Here is a 20,654-nt window from a genome sequence, read left to right on the forward strand (position 1 = left end):
ATTTGACCATTCAAGCGCAATACGATGTGAAAGAGAACTAAATTTGCAATCGCATGCTGAGAGACCCAGCTTTCTGCGTGTGCACCGCTTTGAGTACATTTTCACTGCTTATTGTGCTTAATAACTTTTTAACTCAGAAACTCATTGTAGTCCCTACCAGCCGTTTATTGTAGTCCTTAAAAAGAGAAAATATCTCCCTTTGCATTGAACTTTGAGCGTCATAACTTTGCAGATGTTGTTTATGCTCAAACAGAAACATTGCACACCAGTAAGTGAAATTATAATCAAGGACCCCTTTAATGAAAAGGATATTTCTGAGTCAAAAATGCCCTTTATGCTTGATAGGCTGGGAAGTATTATTGGTGCATATTGAGTGAGGCAAATGAGAGTGCAGTTACCCCTGAATAATGTAGAATTAGCCATTGATTAGTCATATTATTGATTTCCTTTTATAAGTTACTTGGTTCCATTTTCCTCAAAGCCTTTTCTAATGGCACAAATGGGGACTTCAATTCCAGGAGGAAGCTCAGCAGGAAATGAACACAATTAATCTTATACACTATTAAACTAAACTTCTTAGCTGGTTACAGAAGTGGGGTAAATGGAATGGAATATGAGAAGATATTCCAGAACAGAATAAAACTGAACTGAACTTGTGTGCATTTGTTCATGTAGTTGTAATGCAGATGGTGCAGTCTTTGCCAGCTGACACTGTAAGACACATCTAACTATATTTAGCATGTGAGAGGCAGACTGTACAACTACAATATAGAGGACAGCGATAGGGAAGAGAAGCACAGTGTACTGCAGTGCTCCCCACAGGCCTGTGTGCACCTGTCATAGCTGAATACCTTTATATGAGCATGGTAGGACAGGTGCATGGATGCATGACATGATCTTTAAAATGAGGACTCATTTAAAGTGCATTTGAAAATGCAGAAATTTGGTAATTATAAACAGTACATTCTAGAAGGAGATGATTGAATTCATTAGATGTTGAATGCTTCTGGGTTTGCTAAGAAAGTATTTGTAAAAGGTTTTATCATGAAAATGATACTTGAAATTGATCAGATGAATCTGAAAACACGTTCACACTCCTTCCAAAGGGATGCCAAGCACACTAGAATTTATAGCCTGTAATTTGTCTCTCCTCTCCTGACTACTGCAGTCAGCAATCCGAATGGACCTTCAATTACTGTGGAGCCTGCATTCAAACTGACTTCATTATTATTTATCTGCCGTGTGAGCTTAAAATATTTCTTGTAATGTCAATTTTATGCAAGCCAATTAAAAAGTGTGTAGCTGAAGCAGCATACGAGGCATAGACATCTAATGAGATGAGTGCGTGCACGCGGTGTGCGCACTCATAAACTCTTCGTTCTGTAATGAAGAGACATATTTATGGCAGCGATTTTGGAAAACATCCTTTGGAGTCACTGAAAATGTGCAGGCGTCACTCCTCGCAGCCCTGTTAGATTCATTTGACCATCTTGCAGTGGAATTGCCATCGATGTTAAACGTAGCAAAAGATGTGTGAAGAGCATATAAAATCAAAGCAAATACATAATTCTTTCAAATGAGACTGTACAGTCTGACAGAAGTCAATGATATATCAATGCACATAAAAATGATCCCTTGCTAGTTTTATTGCTGGAAGTTGCTGTTCAGTGTGTATATTATGTCAATGTTGGTAAGAGAGCAGTCTGCTGTTGTCATGGAAATACTGGAAAGTGTGTTAGTATTTGTCATCACCCTGTTTATGCTTGTTGCCAGATCTTCTGGTGAGCATAAATGAATCTGTCTGATGTTGTTGCAGAATGTAAATGCGGTGTGTTTAAAATGCTAAATCGGTCACATGGTCACTGCACACGCACTTTAGACCTTCACAACTTTTTCTCAGTTGTGAATAAAAAAAGATTGTGAACTGCATGTAATTATCAGGATGTCTACAAGAGAGTAATAATAAATATAATCATGGAATCATTAAAGAGGCCATATTATGCCCTTGATTTTGTCTCTTGATTTTGTTTTTGGGGTCTACTAGAATACACTTGAATGTTTAAAAAACACACTTTATTTTTCATTTTACATGGTTGCAGCACCTCTCTTCCCAGTCTGTCAGTAACACTCTGTTTAGTTTCCTGTCTCTATGAAGCCCCTCTTTCTGAAAAGCACAATGAGCTCTGATTGGTTGGCTGGACCAGTGTCTTTGATTGGTCAACCACTTTGAGCGTATTTTGGAAATATCACACTCCTTACCATAATCGCAATTTCAACACACTAATGCAACTCAACCAGGATTTTTTAATTATTTAAATGAGTAATATTGTGCCATGTACATTCCTGGAAGAAAACTCAAGACTACAATCGAGGAGTTTCAGGGAGTGCAGAAACAGTGCTTACTGATATAGAGAAAGATCATTCAGAATTAATACTGCTGATAATATGCTGATTTGGTGCTCAAGAAATTTCTTATTATCAATGTTGAAAAAAGTTGTGATGCTTTGTATTTTTATGCATTTATTTGAAATATTTTTCTCCAATTTTTTTGTAAAAATGTGAAGTCTTCACTTTTGAGTTCAAAATGGTAACTTAAATGGTTAGTTCACACAAAAATGAAAATTCTGTCATTAATTACTCAACCTCATGGCATTCCAAACCTGGAAGACCTTTGTTCATCTTCAGAGCACAAATTAAGATATTTTTGATGAGATCCAAGAGCTCCCTGATCCCTCCATAGACAGCAATTGAATTACCACTTTCAAGTAAGTCAAGAATTACCACTTTCAAGTTTTAGTAAAGACATCGTTAAAATAGTCCACTTGACTACAGTGGCTCAAACTTAATTTTATGAAGTGACGAGAATGCTATTTGTGCGCAAAAACAAAACAAAAATAACGACTTTATTCAACAATTTTTTCTCTTCCCTGTCATTCTCCTACGCTGTTGACATAGTAAACACAGTACAGAGCCCCGTGTTTACATCTGAATACCAACTCATTATTGGCCAGCTTCACACGCATGCGTCGTGCTGCTCACGTGATCAGCCAATACTGTCGCGTTCTGAAGTAGAACACAGAAGCACCGCACTGTCTATACTACGTCAACAGCGTAGGAGAATGACAGGGAAGAGAACCCAATAAAAAAACCCAATAATTTGTTGAGTAAAGGTTGATTTTTGTGCACAGAAAGTATTCTTGTCACTTCATAAAATTAAGGTTGAACCACTGTAGTCACATGGACTATATTAACAATGTCTTTACTACCTTTCTGGGCCTTAAAAGTGGTAATTAAATTGCTCTCCATGGAGGAGTCAGAGAGCTCTCGAATTTCATCAAAAATATCTTAATTTGTATTCCAAAGATGAACAAAGTCCTTACGGGACATGAGGGTGAGTAATTAAAGAATTTTCATTTTTGAATGAACTAACCCTTTAATGCATCCTTGCGTAATAAAAGTATTAATCTAAAAAAAGAAAATCTTACTGACCCCAAACCTTTGAAAAGTAGTCTATATTAGCATTTGTGAAGCATTTGTCTCTTGATCACTAAGCTGCACTGAGGAGCTCTGCACATTGCTGTACATTCACAGTGCATTTACACAATTCCCTGTACTCTCAGCCTTATGGTCTTAAGTTGGATGTGTAATTGAATAATCTACATACATTCCAATGTATATCAGCTGTCCTCTACTGAGCCTGGGAAAAGGTCTTCTGTCTTCTGTTCCCATGCATTACTGACAGCTAAACTGTCTCTAACCCTGGACATTATAATAAAAAAAAAAAAAATACTATAAGACCTTAGAGCTTTAAGAACTTTACATCATTAGCAAGTTAAAGAAGAAAACCTAAAGCACTGACCAGATGTACTGAAGACTCTCTACATGACGATGGTGATTAGATTCTCTATGTAGTCGACTCACAAAAAAGTAGGGTAAAGCTTCTGCTGCCATACCGTAGCACTCTGTGGTTTTCTCTATCTTACACAATCATCCACAGAACAAGATTAATGCAGAGAGAGATTTCTTTTGTCCCAGAAAGTTTCAACAGCGCAGTGCCAACCCTGCCAGCCACAAAGGTGTTGTTTGTGTATATGCTGTATGATGCATGAATTGCATTTTTCATTCTCTAACAAAATGATCAGTAATAATGGAGTATACCACTGCAAATCACACAGCCAGAGGAGAGAGAAGGATAGAGAGAAGAAGAGAAAGCCATGCAGAGGAAAGGAATAACAATAAGGAATCGGAGGAGCCTTGGTTCAACAATACACAGGGAATAACTGAGAGGAGCAGTCGTTCCAGAGCCGGAGAGCTCCCAGCCTGTGAGAAACTGTCAGAGAGCTGCGCTAGACAGAAATAATTGATAGAGCGTTCCTCTCTTATTTCACCCTGCTCATTATTTTGTGTGTTCCTCCACTGGTCCAACAATGCAATGAGGCTTGGAGCTTCTCGTGAAGGCAGCCACTCTATTAGTGCCCGACTCAAACATCTCATCACGTTTGAAACTGGCCTCAGAAAGTCTTTGAAAAACACTCCAATGCCCAAACAGGATAGAGTGAAGCCCAAATGACAGTGGATGGACAGCAGATGCTCCTTTATCAGTACTCACATTTTTACTCAGATTTGTAAGCAAGAATGTGCCAGGGGGAGCTGTCTAGAGATGAGATCTGAGAGTCACATTGACTGAAGACGAAAACAGAGGACAACTAAGCTGGACAAAGTCTTCAGTGACGTGTCAGTGATGTTCAGTGGCCATCTAGAGGCCTGGCACAAACAATATATATTCTTCAGTTAGGGGGTCATATTTGCATCCTGGAAATTGATTTATTTAAATATTCATTCATTTATTATGCTGTTGCCCGTTTATGTCAAATACTGTAACTGGAATTTTTGCCTATATATCATCCATAAAGGAAAATCATACTGTGCTTTAAAAAATAATAGCACATCTCTCTTCAGCAATCTGCATGATTTGAGGTATTATATCTGTAGTATGTGCATGATGAATTGCTAACTGGATTTTAATACTTGGGGTTTTGTTTAAATCCCTAATTCTAAGTATGAGCATGTACTTATAATTGGCCTGTTCCCGTACAAGATTATACAGCTCTCTGCTGGCTACCATTACATTTTCATCAGTATTTTAAGCCGTTGAATCATATCACCGTTTTGCTGGTTGTGTTTTTTTTAGGAGTATTTTCAATGTTTTATTTGATTTTATTTAAAACCATTTGATATTAGTAATACATCTAAAAACACCCTTTTCTGAGATAGTGAACACAGATATCTGACAGCTACAGCTCACTACTGTTTAGAGGCTAAACTCATAGCTAGATAGGCTTACATGCATATTATGTTGTATATCAGATTTTACACCTTGTCTACACTGGATACGACAGTCGTTGCATTGCTCTGCAACAGCTTGAGGCTGTCTACACTGTAAAAAAAAAATCAGTTAAATTTACTGTAAAAAAAACTGGCAGCTGTGGTTTGCAAGAAATTTACCGCAAAAAAGCAACATTTTAGGTTTTACAGATTTAACTTAAATTTACAGTAAAAAACATATTTCATTAACTGACATAATGTTAATTTACCAACCTAGTATCTGTTTTGTACCTTTATATATACCGACAACCACCAAAAACAGGTGGTGATGAGAAAGTCACATGATGAATCAAAGCTCATCACAGGCAGCTTTTCCACAAGCTGAGAAAGTATATACTAATATATAGAAGGTGCACGGTGTCATTCACACAAACACTATACACCATTTACTATACATCATTCACATAAACACTATACACCATCACAGTTAAAGGTGCTACAGAGGATGTTTTGTTTTATACATTTTTGCAATATTACTTGAAACTGTCTTTACTAACTGATAAAAGACTATTTATTAGGTGCACTGAAAGGAATAATATTAATATACATCATCTGTGCAGGAGGTAGGGCCTTAAATACATCAGCTAATCGTTTACGCGATCATCGCTTAAACGATTGGCCCTCTGGCTTGTCAATCACTGCCATGACGTTCCTTGTGAGAGACGTGCACGGCTGCGCGCTCCAGTAACTTTCCACACTCCACAGGCGCCGCATGCAATGTTTTTGTCAGGAGACAGGAGTAACAACTGCAGATTATGAGTTACCTGCGGTGAGTCCGACATAATGAATCCACTAACACGACACGGCGAATGCCGGTGGTAAACACTCGTGTTCCAATACTCGTGCACGAGTTTTGGGAGGCGTTCCCTTGAAATGAGCTGTGAAGGAGGGGGGTTGTTCTTACGCATGCAGTCATTTTAAAAACTCACTAACGGTCTTTGGATTCTCAGTCGACGAAAAAATCCTCTGTAGCACCTATAACTAAACCATAAACTAAATTTAACAGTATTTTACTGTAAAATTACATTAAATGTACAGTTAGATCTATTACAGTAGTCACTGTATATAGTACGGAAACTTTTTGTTAACCAATTTTTAGTCTTTTACCATTAAAATCATGAACATTTGCAACATTTGCAAATCCATTTGTTCTTCATGTCAGAAGTAGCATGTGTGCTTGGCGTACGTCCGATATAGAAGGGGGGCATCAGTTTATTGTCTGAAATTTGTTGTGTCGCGTCACGCAGCGCCATGTCGCATCCAATGTAGACAGCATCACTGATTATAATGGGTTCTATTTGCTTTTGTTGTATCGCGTCACGCGTCAAAACATTTGAAATATCTAGTGGACTTTGGCCACATTTAATTGTATTTTTGCCCCAGTCCCTGGTTAATTTGACCCAGCTCAGTGTGCAGTAGGATCTCAAAGCGTCTCTGGATCAGATGTCTAAACCCACCTGCTGTAAGCCAATCTGTGGGCCATCAGAAGCTCAGCGATCTCTGTCTCGGCCTATCTGTGGCCCAACCTGATGTCATGTATTTACAAACTAAAGGCAGATGGGACTGATAGAGGGAGGCACAGATTTTGCCAGCTCTGAAAACTGGAGAAGATGGTGTGATTATGAGATCGAAGTTTCAGCTGGTTGGGTAGCACAATGCCGCAGGATACACGAGATGCTCGATTACTGCAAACCACCCTTCCTGAGAGATGCAGATGCTGGTGTGTGAATAATGAATACTATTGTCTTCTCTTTTTGTCTCTTGTCATTTTATCAATCCTCATGACTCATGATTGATGTGTGTAGCGAGACTATCTCTCTTATTTCTCTCTCTTTCCCTTGCTTATTCCCTACATGAGATTATTATCGTTCCCTCTCCCCTAGTTTCTATTTTTTGTATTTCTCTACGGTCTGCAGAAAGGTTGAAACAGAGTCTAATGTACCAGCCACTGGGTTTAATTAGCATTCACAGTGCCCTTGGGAAAGCAAAGGAACTTTCATTTCTTTTTTCTTAGAAGTTTCCTGTTTCGAATTAAGTTCTGGATCGCCTGATTTCTTTCGAGAGGCAGTAATGAGGAGCTGGCGATGATGTTGCAGAATGCCACTGTATTCTTCCTCCTGCTCTCTCTCTATCTGTTTCTCTTGATTCCTATTGCTCTCTTCGCGTCTCCAAAAACCTCATGAGTTTTCGGCCAATTAAGTTCTTTGCTTGTTGCGCAGAGGAACGCTTCGTGAAAAGAGAGGAATGCTCTGTGGACCCTGATACATTTGAATAGGGACTGGTCTTGCAATTATTCAAAATGTATTATGAATTACGTTATTGCAATTGCATCAATCGAGAGATGAAACCAGGCCAGGAAATTGAAGACAAATTGCTTTTCTTGTGTATCATCTTTTAAATGCACGACAGCATTTATTATACCTAATGTATGTCATTTTACATCATTATTTACATATTAGCATGGAGTAGAACTACAAAATGCTTATTCAAATACGAAAACTCTCACAGACGATCAATATTACACAAACCCAGGAGGATTAGCATTAGAGTATGAAGATTCAAGAAAAACAATAAGGCGTCTCAAGATGTATAGCATTTATTTTCATTAAACATAAACAGTACCTTATCCTTAAGTAGGAACATATAATAATATAATATATTGATCATAAAAAGAAGAATTAATATCCTAGAGGAAAAATCTAGTGTGTCAGATGTTTGGCTCTCAACCTGCATTCTTTAAATAATTTTTTCTGTCAGCAGAAAATCACTGATGAAACAGAAGCTGATGATATTGGCTAGAGCACACAGGCCACTGTAAAACATCTCAGAGTATTGATCAACATATCTGCCCTCTTCCAAAGACCTGCAGGCCAGATTCCTTGATGATAATGCTTAATACACATTATATACATTCTGTGCTTGTGCCAAACGGCCCATTATGCTGTGTTAGTAATATCAAAGCATATGGATGTGGAGAGAGTGTGCTATAAATGAGCTTTAAGAGTGCAACACAACATAGGGAACTTTACATTGTGCCAAACTGGGAAATGAATAATAGTGAATCTACATATGATCAAAGTTAACATGTAAACCCATGCAATTACTTAAATATTGCATTTATAATTATGCTATTTCTATTACTGTATTGAATTTTTTATGGCATTAATGCATTTATTTAATTAGTAAATTATAAAGAAAGACCCACTTTATGGATCGTCCACACAAATTGCTAAACCCAATAATTACTTAAAGGATTAGTTCAGATCAGAATTCAAATTTCCTGATAATTTACTCACCCCCATGTCATCTAAGATATTTATGTCTTTCTTTTTTCAGTTAAAAAGAAAGTAAGGTTTTTCTGGAAAACATTCCAGGTTTTTTCTCCATATAGTGGACTTCAACAGGGTTCAACAGGTTGAAGGTCCAAAATGCAGTTTCAGTGCATCTTCAAAGGGCTCTACTACTGAATAAGGTTCTTGTCTAGCGAAATGATCATTTTTTCTAAAAAATAAAAAAAAAAGTCTTGCATATAGCTAGCTAGAATATAGCTAGTCTTGCACTAGCTCTGCGATGCGCATCGCATTACATAATCACGTTGGAAAGGTCACGTGTGACATAGGCGGAAGTACCGCGGTAGGGCAAAAAACTCAGACATCATTGTTTTACCCTTTTTTGTAAAGGCTGTTTGACTTAGTCTTTGCACGTTTGCTTTCTCACTTGCTCGGTACTTTCGTCTATGTCATGTGTGACGTTTCCAGTGTGATTGCGTAATGTGTGGCGCATCACATAGCAGTGCAAGACGTTAAAGACGGTTAAAAAGTATATAATTTTTTTTTTTTTTTTTTTTAAGATTTTTTTTTTTCGATAGATAAGACCCTTATTTCTTGGCTGGGATTGTGTAGAGCCCTTTGAAGCTGCAGTTTAGACCTACAACCCATTGAACCCCAGTGAAGTTCACTATGGAGAAAAATCCTAAAATGTTTTCCTCAAAAACCTTAAAGGTCCCGTTCTTCGTGATCCCATGTTTCAAACTTTAGTTAGTGTGTAATGTTGTTGTTAGAGTATAAATAAAATCTGTAAAATTTTAAAGCTCAAAGTTCAATGCCAAGCGAGATATTTTATTTAACAGAAGTCACCTACATCGAACGGCCAGTTTGGACTACATCCCTCTACTTCCTTCTTTAATGACGTCACTAAAACAGTTTTTTGACTAACCTCCGCCCACAGGAATACACAAGAGTTGCGTTTGTAGAGTGTGTTTGTTGCCATGTCGTCGAAATGCTGTTATTTTCATCCCGCGGTCCAATCACCGGGTCTGATTCCGGCTCAAATTGATAGGGTAAAATTAAGGACATGTTTACAATAACACTGAGCGCATGCATCTCCACGTTATGGTAAGAGGCGTGACCTTTCCGGGCAAGGTGCGCTAAACTGCTGTCGAATCACAACACAGGAACCGCTGGCACAATCAGAACTCGTTACGTATTTCTGAAGGAGGGACTTCATAGAACAAGGAAGTCATCAGCCCGTTTTTATGACAGTGGAAACAGCGGTATACAGATAAGTAAATTATGTGAAAAATACTGTGTTTTTTTACACGCGAAACATGAACACATGTTATATTGCACACTATAAACACAATCAAAGCTTCAAAAAAACACGAAAAACGGGACCTTTAAAGGTGATAGAGAGGATTTTTTCGTCGACTGAGAATCCAAAGACTGTTAGTGGTTTGAAATGAGCGCATGCATAAGAACAACCCCCCTCCTTCACAGCTCATTTCAAAGGAACGCCTCCCAAAACTCGTGCACGAGTATTGGAACACGAGTGTTTACCACCGGCATTCGCTGTGTCGTGTTTTTTGGATTCATTATGTCGGACTCACCGCAGGTAACTCATAATCTGCAGTTGTTACTCCTGTCTCCTGACAAAAACATTGCATGTGGCACCTGTGGAGTGTGGAAAGTTACTGGAGAGCGCAGCCGTGCACGTCTCTCACAAGGAATGTCACGGCAGTGATTGACAAGCCAGAGGGCCAATCGTTTACGCAATGATTGCGTAAACATACTTTCGTCTATGTCACGTGTGACATTTCCAGCGTGATTGCGTAATGTGTGGCGCATCACATAGCAGTGCAAGATGTTAAAGACGGTTAAAAAGTATATAATTTTTTTTTTTTTTTAGAAAATGACCAGTCATTTCGCTAGATAAGACCCTTATTCCTTGGCTGGGATTGTGTAGAGCCCTTTGAAGCTGCAGTTTAGACCTTCAACCCATTGAACCCCAGTGAAGTACACTATGGAGAAAAATCCTAGAATGTTTTCCTCAAAAACCTTAATTTCTTTTCGACTGAAGAAAGAAAGACATGAACATCTTGAATGACATCGGTGTGAGTAAGTTATCAGGAAATTTTAATTCTGAACTGAACTAATCCTTTAAATATCCTCTCATTGTATATATAAAAGCAACTTGAGCATTCTTCATTCCTCCTTTTGTGTTTCACAGATGAAGGAAAATCATAACAACATAAAAGAGTAAATGATTACAGAATCTTTTTTTAAAATTATTTTTTATTTTTTTTGGTGTGAACTATCCCTTTAAGGAAATTTACACAGCTAACAGAAGTGTAATTAATCATAGAGCAGAGAGCTTCATCACTTACATAATACACTTCTTAGTATTATATGTAGGTTTACAAAAATGAACAAAGAGGGAAGGAACAAGATAAAGTGGAGCACAGCGAGAGGAGAAAAATGAGGAATGAGCAATATGAGAGAGGGAGAGAAACGGATGACACAATCTGTGCGTCTGAGGATGTACAGTAAATCAGAAAGCTTTCTGTTTGGCTGTGTTTGTACATTATGTCCTGCCTTTCTCTGTGTCTGCATTATTATTTTTGTTGTAGTATATATATATACTCTGTAGATCTTGTAGTGCTCATACATTACTGGTGATGAAACTAATTGAGTCAACTGTACAATAATTCCCTGGTGTTGGGTCATGTGTCTTCTAGGCTAGTTTCAAATTGCACACCCACGACGACCTGTAATCTGTTCACTTTGTGTGCATATTGCACACAAAACTAGCAAGAGCTGGGTTAAATTGCCAGATTAAATCTCATTGGCGGGCTTTACACAAGTTCCAGGAATAAGAGTACACAGGTGTTTTATTCATTCAATCTGGAAACAAAGTCATATTTCATCCTGGATTTATCGTTGATCGTCAAAGGACAGGCTACACGAAACTTCTTTCAGACTAACTTTGGGTGTTAAAAGCTGTTTACTAACATCATATTGAAGTCATTTTTATCAGTGGCACCTCTAAGAAATTTTTAATGGGGTGGCCAGAGGGGCACAGTAAAAATCCTAGGCACACTAAAATGTAAACTGGAATGTGTGGTAACCTGCAATTGTAATTTCAAGGACCTAACTAAACCACAAAAATGACCTAATTTGTTGATATAGTCAGTTTAAATGACATTAATACTTGCAGACTACAGAATTCATTTCTTTTGCAAGGGAAATAAAACATGGTGAAATATGTTGTATACAAGCTTGGTATGGTAATCTTTGGATCCAATCAAAATCATAGGTTGCACGTCTTATTAAAACTGCAATGACAGTTATGGATGTAAGAGAATATACATCTCTTCAGTTCATTTATGAGTTGTTGGTTCTCACAGACAATAGTGAGTGATTCAAGTCATGTTTTATTTCCAATGTATCAACTACTGCCATCAGAGAAGCGTTATAGGGTCCCACTGGTTAAAAGCAACCGTTACAAAAAATCATTTATACCTGTATCTATTAATATTTTAAATAGTAAGATGTAGTAATTGTTATGAATTCTTTTTAATGTTTTTTTTTTTTTCAAATGTTGTTGTCGTGTGTTGTATGTTGTGTATACTGCAGCTTTGAGTCCAAGACAAATTTCCTGAGAAAGGACAATAAAGTATAACTCTTACTCTACATGCTTACTTGAGTTTTTTCCAATTGAAGTTCAGAGCGATCCTCACACAAATACTGCAGTATGATTAAAAATCTTGCATATGCAAGTAAAGAAGAGACAGTTTGAGAAGGAAATTCACAATAAACAAATGCCAGAGTTTTTTATCAAATGAAATCATGGGAGATTTCTAATCAGCAAAAATTGAAAATTGAAAATTGATTTGTTCTCAACTTCCTACATGCACGCAAGTTTCAATAAAAAAACGAAGACATCCTCTACCAACTACTGCCTATAAACAAGTCTCCCTTTCAGCAAAAAAAGAAAGAGAGCAAGAGTCTGGTGTCTAATTTGATTTATCCTAGCTTGGGAGAAGGGAGGCACAGTGATTTAGACTGTAAGTGTGGTAAAAGGTGCACAAAAGTCACATTTGTCTTCATCACCCTATTTCCTTTGCCCATTATCATTCAGCTGCTCTTTTTACCTGCTTGTCTATAGGATAGGATAGTGTTTTTCCTCCCTTTCACTGACTTCTGCATACTGACTAACTTTAAAGCATTTATGCTATGGACAATCCCTTACAAATACTTCAAGTTCATTTTATTAAGTGTACTTTATGTAGTAATTATACTAATATCAGTGTACTAGTACTTGTAAGTGTAGTATTTCAATACTACTTGGGACCAAATTGGCCCATTTTTAGTGTATAAAAGTATACTTTTATACTTTAAGTGCAACGGTAGTAAACTTCAAAAGTAGTTTAGAATTATGTTTTTCGTTTGTGCTGCAACTATACTACAAGTGAACTTATAGGTATACTGACAGTTTACTAGTTAAATACTTGTAGCACATTTTTTAGTCTATGAAAGTACACTATGAAGAATATTCAGTAAACTACTAGTTTAGTAGTTTTAAGGCCTGTACACACCGGGACGAATATCACACGCGTTTATCGCCAGTGTTTTTCGAGACGTTTTTTGTGTTCATACCCAAGCGATTTTCACTAGCGATGCGCAGAGTGAACGTGCAAATTCACTCCCTGACAGTATGTGGCGCTTGTGTAGGTATAGCTAGCCTCTGTTTTGTTTGACAACACTTCGAACGTCAACAGGAAGTTACTCCACCCAGGATCGCTTAGACTAGAGCACCTTTAATCAAAAGAGTGAACTACAAGCCAAGTATACTTTGAATACTTAATTATACTTTTAAGTATATCTCAATCAAAAGATTGAGTACAAGTATAGGCCAAATATACTTAGACCTTTCTGTCAGTTACAAGTCAAGTATACTTAAGTATCATTTTAAGTATATTTTGTTTTTAAGTATATTAGAATATTATTTTTATAATATATTTTTTAGTTTAAAAGAAGTATACTAATAGCAGACTTGAATAAACTTTTTAAGGGTCATACTTCACATCATGCAGCTTGTTAAGGAGAGGTTATAGTATTATTATATATATATATATTTTTTTTTTGCCTGGCAGACGTTAGGAAATCCCATAAACGTGCACAGAAATAGGATCCCAAGCTAGATGTAGATAGATGTAGATTATCATAAAGAGGTAACCAACCACCCTAGCAACGCCCTAGAAACCACCCAGAACACCATAGGGGAAACAGTAACACATTATATCACATTATAAAACCATTCTAACCACATGGCAAAACACCCTAACATTGTGCTATCAAGTTTTGCATGTGCAGCACAACTCACATTTTTCATAAGTTCCAAAAATATTGTTTCATTTGAAATTAGATTGGCAGAGAAAGAAATCCCTCAGCAGTGCTCATTGTTTGGAATTTGCCACTGAATTTGTTTTGTTTGTGAATGTCAAAGAGGAGTGTTTATGCACAGTTGTTATTTCCCTTCGGAATGAAAAATGTCACAGAATGTGATATGAAGTGAACACGCATATTAATCCAGAATAATTGGTGTGAGTGAGTAATACATATTCACACATTGTGCAATGAATTAAGAGTGTTGATAACTGCAATTAAATGGATCTATACTCTAACCTCTCTCTCTCTCCTTCTGTTTCTCTCAAGGGCAGGGTGGGCCATGCCATTCGGCTGTTTAAATCCTGGCGAGAAGAAGGACTACAACAGTCCTACAGAAATCACAGACAAATATGATCTGGGGCAGATTGTTAAATCGTAAGTGAAATGTGTTTTTGTGGATAACAAATAAATGGATATAAAATATTGATTTCAGTTGAAATGAGTTGATTATGTGAGACTGTGGAGTGTTATGAGAGACATGAATCCAGTATAGTCAGTCAAGGACAATGGTCAGTTCTACAAAATGTTTTACCACAGAATGATGTGATTGACCAATCAGAATAGAGTATTCCAGCTATGTATTAAGACCTCATGCAGTAATTCTCTGTTGAGGTGTTTGGGTGAACTATTTCCTAATGTCAATATAAACTCTAATGTAATTAGTACAATAAACTTAATTTCTTCTCAAGGGAGGAGTTCTGTGAGATCTTCAGGGCGAAGGATAAAAACACTCTGAAAATGTACACCTGCAAAAAATTCCTGAAGAAAGATGGAAGAAAAGTGCGGAAGGCTGCCAAAAATGAGATTGTCATCCTAAAGATGTGAGTTAAACAGTTTTCTTTTTCAAAAACTTTACAATCATTTTGTAGTCAGTGCGTCCTCCTGTGGTGCTCAGGTCTGCTCTTTTGATTTCATTTAGTGATTTCATTTAGTGATTTCATTTAGTTAACGTTAATGTTAGAGCGAGTGGATAATGTTAGGCTGCTGCTTACATGTTTCAAATAAGCCATGTTTGAGGTTGATGAATGATAGGCACTAATAGTTTACTTTCACTGCATGCTTTATGCAAATATATGCATACAAACTTCTAGCTACTGCACATAAGCGTGATTTGAATAAAATAACATCCAGTTTAACATCACAGAGATTTGAGGTTTATATTGAACGTTATGTTTCTGCTTCAAAAACCCTTGCAAATTGCTTATTTATATTTCTGTAAAAAAGTAAAAACCACTTGATAGATTTTAACAAAAAAGCTTCTGGACTTTGTGGAGTCATGCGTAACTGGTGTTCATTATTCAGATTTTCAGTCCTCTCAAGGAACAGGAAAGTACACTAAACACCTAACGATGCAATGAATTTTGTTTAATTTTCCAAACATGTCAAAGCCTTAAGATATCAGATATAAATGCTTTGCATCAGTGTATGATTATATGATTATACTGCATCTAAAAGGCTGATCTACCGTGAGCGGAGTCACTGATGTCACTTTGATCCTGCAGTGCTGCATTTGTGTCCCCGCTCACAAATCACAACTGCTCATGAATAACACATAAAAGAAATGTCACTTTTAGAATGAGCTTTTTTTTTACGAGTTCACCTCTCTTCCCCTCCCTTTTCCTGGCAGAAGTGCACATTAGTGTCTTCAAAGCAGAATCAGTGTATTAATTTCTTAATTTAAAAGTTGGCTGACATAACCACCTTTAAAAAATTCTGAAACACTCCTTTACAGTGTTCGTGTTGCATAATTAATTAAATTATACGATTATAGATGCTGGAATTGGCTCTAAGGGAAGTTGCCTGCAAACTTTTAGTTACATCTGCTATTCAGTTTATTTCAATTCATTTAATTTCATTTTAATACATATTATTCAAAAGCAACTTTACAGTCAGAACAATGCATTACAAACACCCCAGTGATGAGCCAAAGGCAACAGTGGCCAAGAAAATCTCCCTGAAGTTTTGTAGATGAAGAAGAAACCTTGGGAGGAACCAAGACTCAGCTGGCGAAGCCTCCTCCTCAGGCTGGCATATATTTGAAATCAGTTACACAAATCATACATAAATAAATGTTAATTTGAACAGATGTGATTCAGCCACAGAGCATTAATGGTAAGACTGACATTTGTTGTTTAATTAAATATGATTATAGCAGATATAGGAATCCATGTGATATGCAAATCGTAGGCGTGTATGACTGGCATTGGATGACTCTGCGGTGGCAGATGGGGCACGAGTGTGAGGTTGATGGTGGGCCGGGGTGGATTTGGGCATGACGCTGCATGTGTATCAGCCTCCAATGTGCTGCAAACTGTCTCTTAACTGTTTGTCCATCTCTCCTTCCCAGGGTGAAACACCCCAACATCCTCCAGCTGGTCGATGTCTATGAGACCCGGAAAGAGTACTACCTCTTCCTTGAGCTGTAAGACCTGAAATCAGTTTTTGAGGAAATTTTTTTTTATTTTTTTTTTTTACTGTACAGGGAGGAGTGTAATGATTTCAGTAGTTGGAAATTTCTCAGTCGTCAATACCACAGAAAAACTAATTTGCTCTTCATCATACTCATTTTAAATATTTTATTTAACTGTTAAAAAAAGTTAAACCTTTATGCATATTTATAAAAGGCATGTGGCCTTAAAGGGTTAGTTCACCCAAAAATGAAAATTCTGTCATTTATTACTCACCCTCTTGTCATTCCACACCTGTAAGACCTTCGTTCATCTTCAATACACAAATTAAGATATTTTTTGATAAAATCTGATGGCTCAGTGAGGCCTGCATTGACAGCAGGTTAATTAACACTTTCAATACCCAGACAAAGACATTTAAAACAGTTTATGTGACTACAGTGGTTCAACTTTAAAGTTACGAAGTGATGAGAATACTTTTTGTGCGCCAAAAAAAACAAAATAATGACTTTATTCAACAATTTCCTCTCTTCCGTATCAGTCTCCAACCCGCGTTCACGAGAGCACCACGACATGCGTGTAGTGATGACGCAGGAGCTGCCGTTCTGACATATGACCCAGACGCACAAACAGAGGAAGACGCATGCTGTACTTGAAACAGTTCATAAATATGTCTGCAGATTTCAACACAGTGGATGAATTTAGGGCCCTATGAAATCCGTTTTATTTTTTCCCAAATTGTTTTCTGGATTCCGTTTTTTCCGTTTTATTTATTTTTTGACTCCATTTTAATGGTTAAATTAAATTTTAGTAATCAAAAAGCATGTCTAATTAATTGAAATAATGAATCTTGTCCAATTTACCAACAATTTAATAAAAGTTTAACAAAAACAATATGATATGATAAACGTTTTATTCTTTCCCCTCAAATTTTATTTTTACCAAATTCTGTTTTCTGGATTCCATTTTAATGGTTTAATTCCATTTTAATAATCAAAAAGCATGTCTAATTAATTGAATTCTTAAAAACAACAATATTTATTTATTAATATATTTTTTCTTCAGAAGTTCTGTTGTGTATTTAAATTTTTCTGGCAATCAAATGAACGCATTCCATTTAATTGATCTTTTAATTATGAAATTAAACTTTTTTGTCAAACAATGTGCTGCACAACAGAGCTTTACTGTTAAAATTAAAACATGGAAGAAACATTGAGATTATTGTTTAAAAATATATTTTAATAATTTATTGTTAAATTAATTTATCTAAATTCTACTGTATAACAGTAACGTTAATATGTTTCTGTCAAGTTAAATCAAACTTTTATTTTGACGGTTTGCCTAGAGCTTTGAGTTTCTCTGTGTTTATGACGGTAGTTTTCTCAAACGAAGCGGTTAAATGCTGATGAAGTGACTTTCAAAGCAGCTCTGGAGATGAATTTGTGCGTTCATATAGTGAGGCGACAGAGGACGAAAACACCGCAAGCGTCGCACGTGCTTCAGCGTGCGTGCGCCCCGCGCGAGTGTGTGTGTGTGAGTGTGTGTGAGGCTGTGTGAGGTAAATGAAACTGCGCTTCCGCATCATTCATTTCAGAGGCACACAGGCATGCAGGATTCATGTTTAAATAGTCTTTTTGTGGTTTAATATTCACAGACACTAGTCTATATCGCGATTTAATTTAAGTGTACTGACCTGCTTTTAATTTATTCATCAGAAAATTGACAAATTCCGTGACATTCCACGTTATATATTCTAAATACCGTTTTTATGAATGGATTCTGTGATTCCGTGATCGCGGAAATTATAGGGCCCTATGAATTGCATTTTTTTGCACAAACGTACTTATTTAAATAAGAATATATAGAGAATGAACTAAAATAGATGGAAGAGGATGCAACACAACCACAGCCACAAGCTTCTGAAAGACAGAGAGCAATGGAGAGCTGGTGGTGTAGATGTCATCAGTGCCAAGCGATGCCTACTGAACAGGAGAGCATGTGCTGCATCGATTGCGATATTGTCATGCCACAGCTTGAAAGTTTGGAAAATTCATGAGACGAGATAACACATGTATCTATTATTACCACACGCATGTGTCGTGGTGCTCTCGTGAGCGCGCATCAGAGACTTATACGGCAGAGAGGAAATTGTTGAATAAAGTCGTTATTTTGTTTTTTAGCCGCTCAAAAAGTATTCTCATCACTTCATAACTTTAAGGTTGAACCACTGTAGTCACATGAACTGTTTTAAATATGTCTTTAGTAGCTTTCTGGTCATCTGAAAGTGTAAATTAACTTGCTGTCAGTGGAGGCCTCACTGAGCCATCAGATTTAATCAAAAATATCTTAATTTGTGTTTCGAAGATGAACGAAGGTCTTACGGGTGTGGAACGACATGAGGGTGAGTAATTAATGACAGAATTTTCATTTTTGGGTGAACTAACCCTTTAAGTTTTTTCAAATTATGTAAACATACAGTATAATACAATGGAATACAATGAAGTACAAATAAAGGTCCCTTAAAAACATGTTGTAACATATTTATACTCACATTTTAGCCTGATTTTTCTTCAAAATTATGAATAATCATCTAAACCGAAGTTGCTGCAGTCTAGTAAGTGTTTATCTTGAAATATTACTAACAATATACGTACCACGACCTGAAGGGGGACGCTTTTAAAATTATACTAAAAGACCTTTTACTTGCTAAAAAAGTATAAAATATCAATCAGATAACAATGCATGTAGTAGATTGTGTACAATTTCTCAGCAAAGTTCTGATCATGTTGATAAATAAGAGAACTTATAAAATTGAGTGTAAATGATACAGTAGGCTTTATAGGGTTATAGTTATAACTTTCAATACAGACAAGAGAGCAATTTTCTTTTAATCTTGTAAATATTGCTATTGGATTATTATTTATGACATTAGACAGTGGCAGGTCTGTTTGGCTGTATATACACTGCAAAGTGTATAAAATATCAGACATTTTGTCCCATAAGTTTACATTCTGAATCTGTGTACATTAATATTTTGCCAAAGAAATATTTTAAAAAAGAAGTGCATCTGACTGCTTGCATACAGCACACAGAACATGTGCACAAATTTACATGTGAGCATTTGCAAGAGGCTGCCTGTCTCTCCGATGACGTGTGGATCCAAAGGGCAAAACGCTGAAGTAAATGTTGCAGAAACCAAATTCCTCCAGCGTAGGTTTTTTGACGACAAAGTTTCCCTTCTATAATGTTGATACTGACTTCAAGAAGCTAAAGCCGCTGCTGCTGTTGCCTGAGACATGAGAAATAAACCCTCCGCTCAGACTGTCCTAGCACGATTATACCGCCTCGTCCTTGTCACATTCCTACCTGTCTGTTTGGATTTGCATTCATTATTTTAATGCCTCGTCCCTGCTGTACGCTGTATGTGTGGCATGGACTGGCTGATTTGTGTCTGCTATACACCTGCATGATCAAGTAAAGCTTTTGAAGGTGCCAACGTTTAAAGCTGGGAGTGAATAATTCATAATTGCACAGAAGCAGCAGCTCAGCATGTTGTGTGTTTTCTTGCAGGGCCACAGGTCGGGAGGTGTTTGACTGGATCCTGGATCAAGGCTATTATTCTGAGAGGGACACCAGCAATGTTATCAGACAGGTGATGGAGGCAGTTGCTTACCTGCACAGCCTGAAGATCGTTCACAGGAACCTAAAGGTATGTCGCAAAGCGCCATCTTGTGGTCACTAGCGTACATTTACTTTTAATCTTAATCAGTGAATTTTGTTCAGCATCAAACTTCCTTTAAATAAGATAAGTAAATTAGATTTTTAGTGAAATTAAGATTATTTTTATTACCCTGTTGGCAAAATGGTCTTTTTTATTATTTAAATCTAAATTTTCCAATATTTAGTGAGGTTAATGTCTAAAAAAAAAAGGGAAAAAAGTACATTTTCCAATGGGGAAAGAATAATTTTACTGGAAAATATGACAAAAATACTGAAAATTATCACGGAAAATTATTTTTGCAGTGCAGACTATGAACTATTATGAAAATAAAAAAGCTAATTACGACTTCTCATGTCACAATTCTGACTTTTTTCTCACAATTGTGAGTTTGCATCTCACAATTCAGAATTTTTC

General features: G+C 36.8%; 1 protein-coding gene across 2 annotated transcripts in view; it reads left to right on the top strand.

Moving 5' to 3' along the window:
- Window positions 1–20,654, top strand: part of camkvb (CaM kinase-like vesicle-associated b) — a 52,488-nt gene that overhangs the window by 24,181 nt on the left and 7,653 nt on the right. Inside the window, exons 1-5 of one of the 2 annotated variants that reach the window (XM_048173052.1) lie at window positions 13,852–13,894; window positions 14,379–14,486; window positions 14,801–14,932; window positions 16,459–16,533; window positions 20,090–20,228. In XM_048173052.1, the coding sequence (XP_048029009.1) occupies window positions 14,392–14,486; window positions 14,801–14,932; window positions 16,459–16,533; window positions 20,090–20,228 (441 nt within the window). In that variant the 5' untranslated portion in view covers window positions 13,852–13,894; window positions 14,379–14,391. Of the gene's footprint in view, window positions 1–13,851; window positions 13,895–14,378; window positions 14,487–14,800; window positions 14,933–16,458; window positions 16,534–20,089; window positions 20,229–20,654 lie in introns of those variants that run through there. The other variant, XM_048173051.1, reaches the window with a different exon arrangement.

Source organism: Megalobrama amblycephala, linkage group LG21 (genome assembly GCF_018812025.1).
Source record: "Megalobrama amblycephala isolate DHTTF-2021 linkage group LG21, ASM1881202v1, whole genome shotgun sequence".
Lineage (NCBI taxonomy): Eukaryota > Metazoa > Chordata > Actinopteri > Cypriniformes > Xenocyprididae > Megalobrama > Megalobrama amblycephala.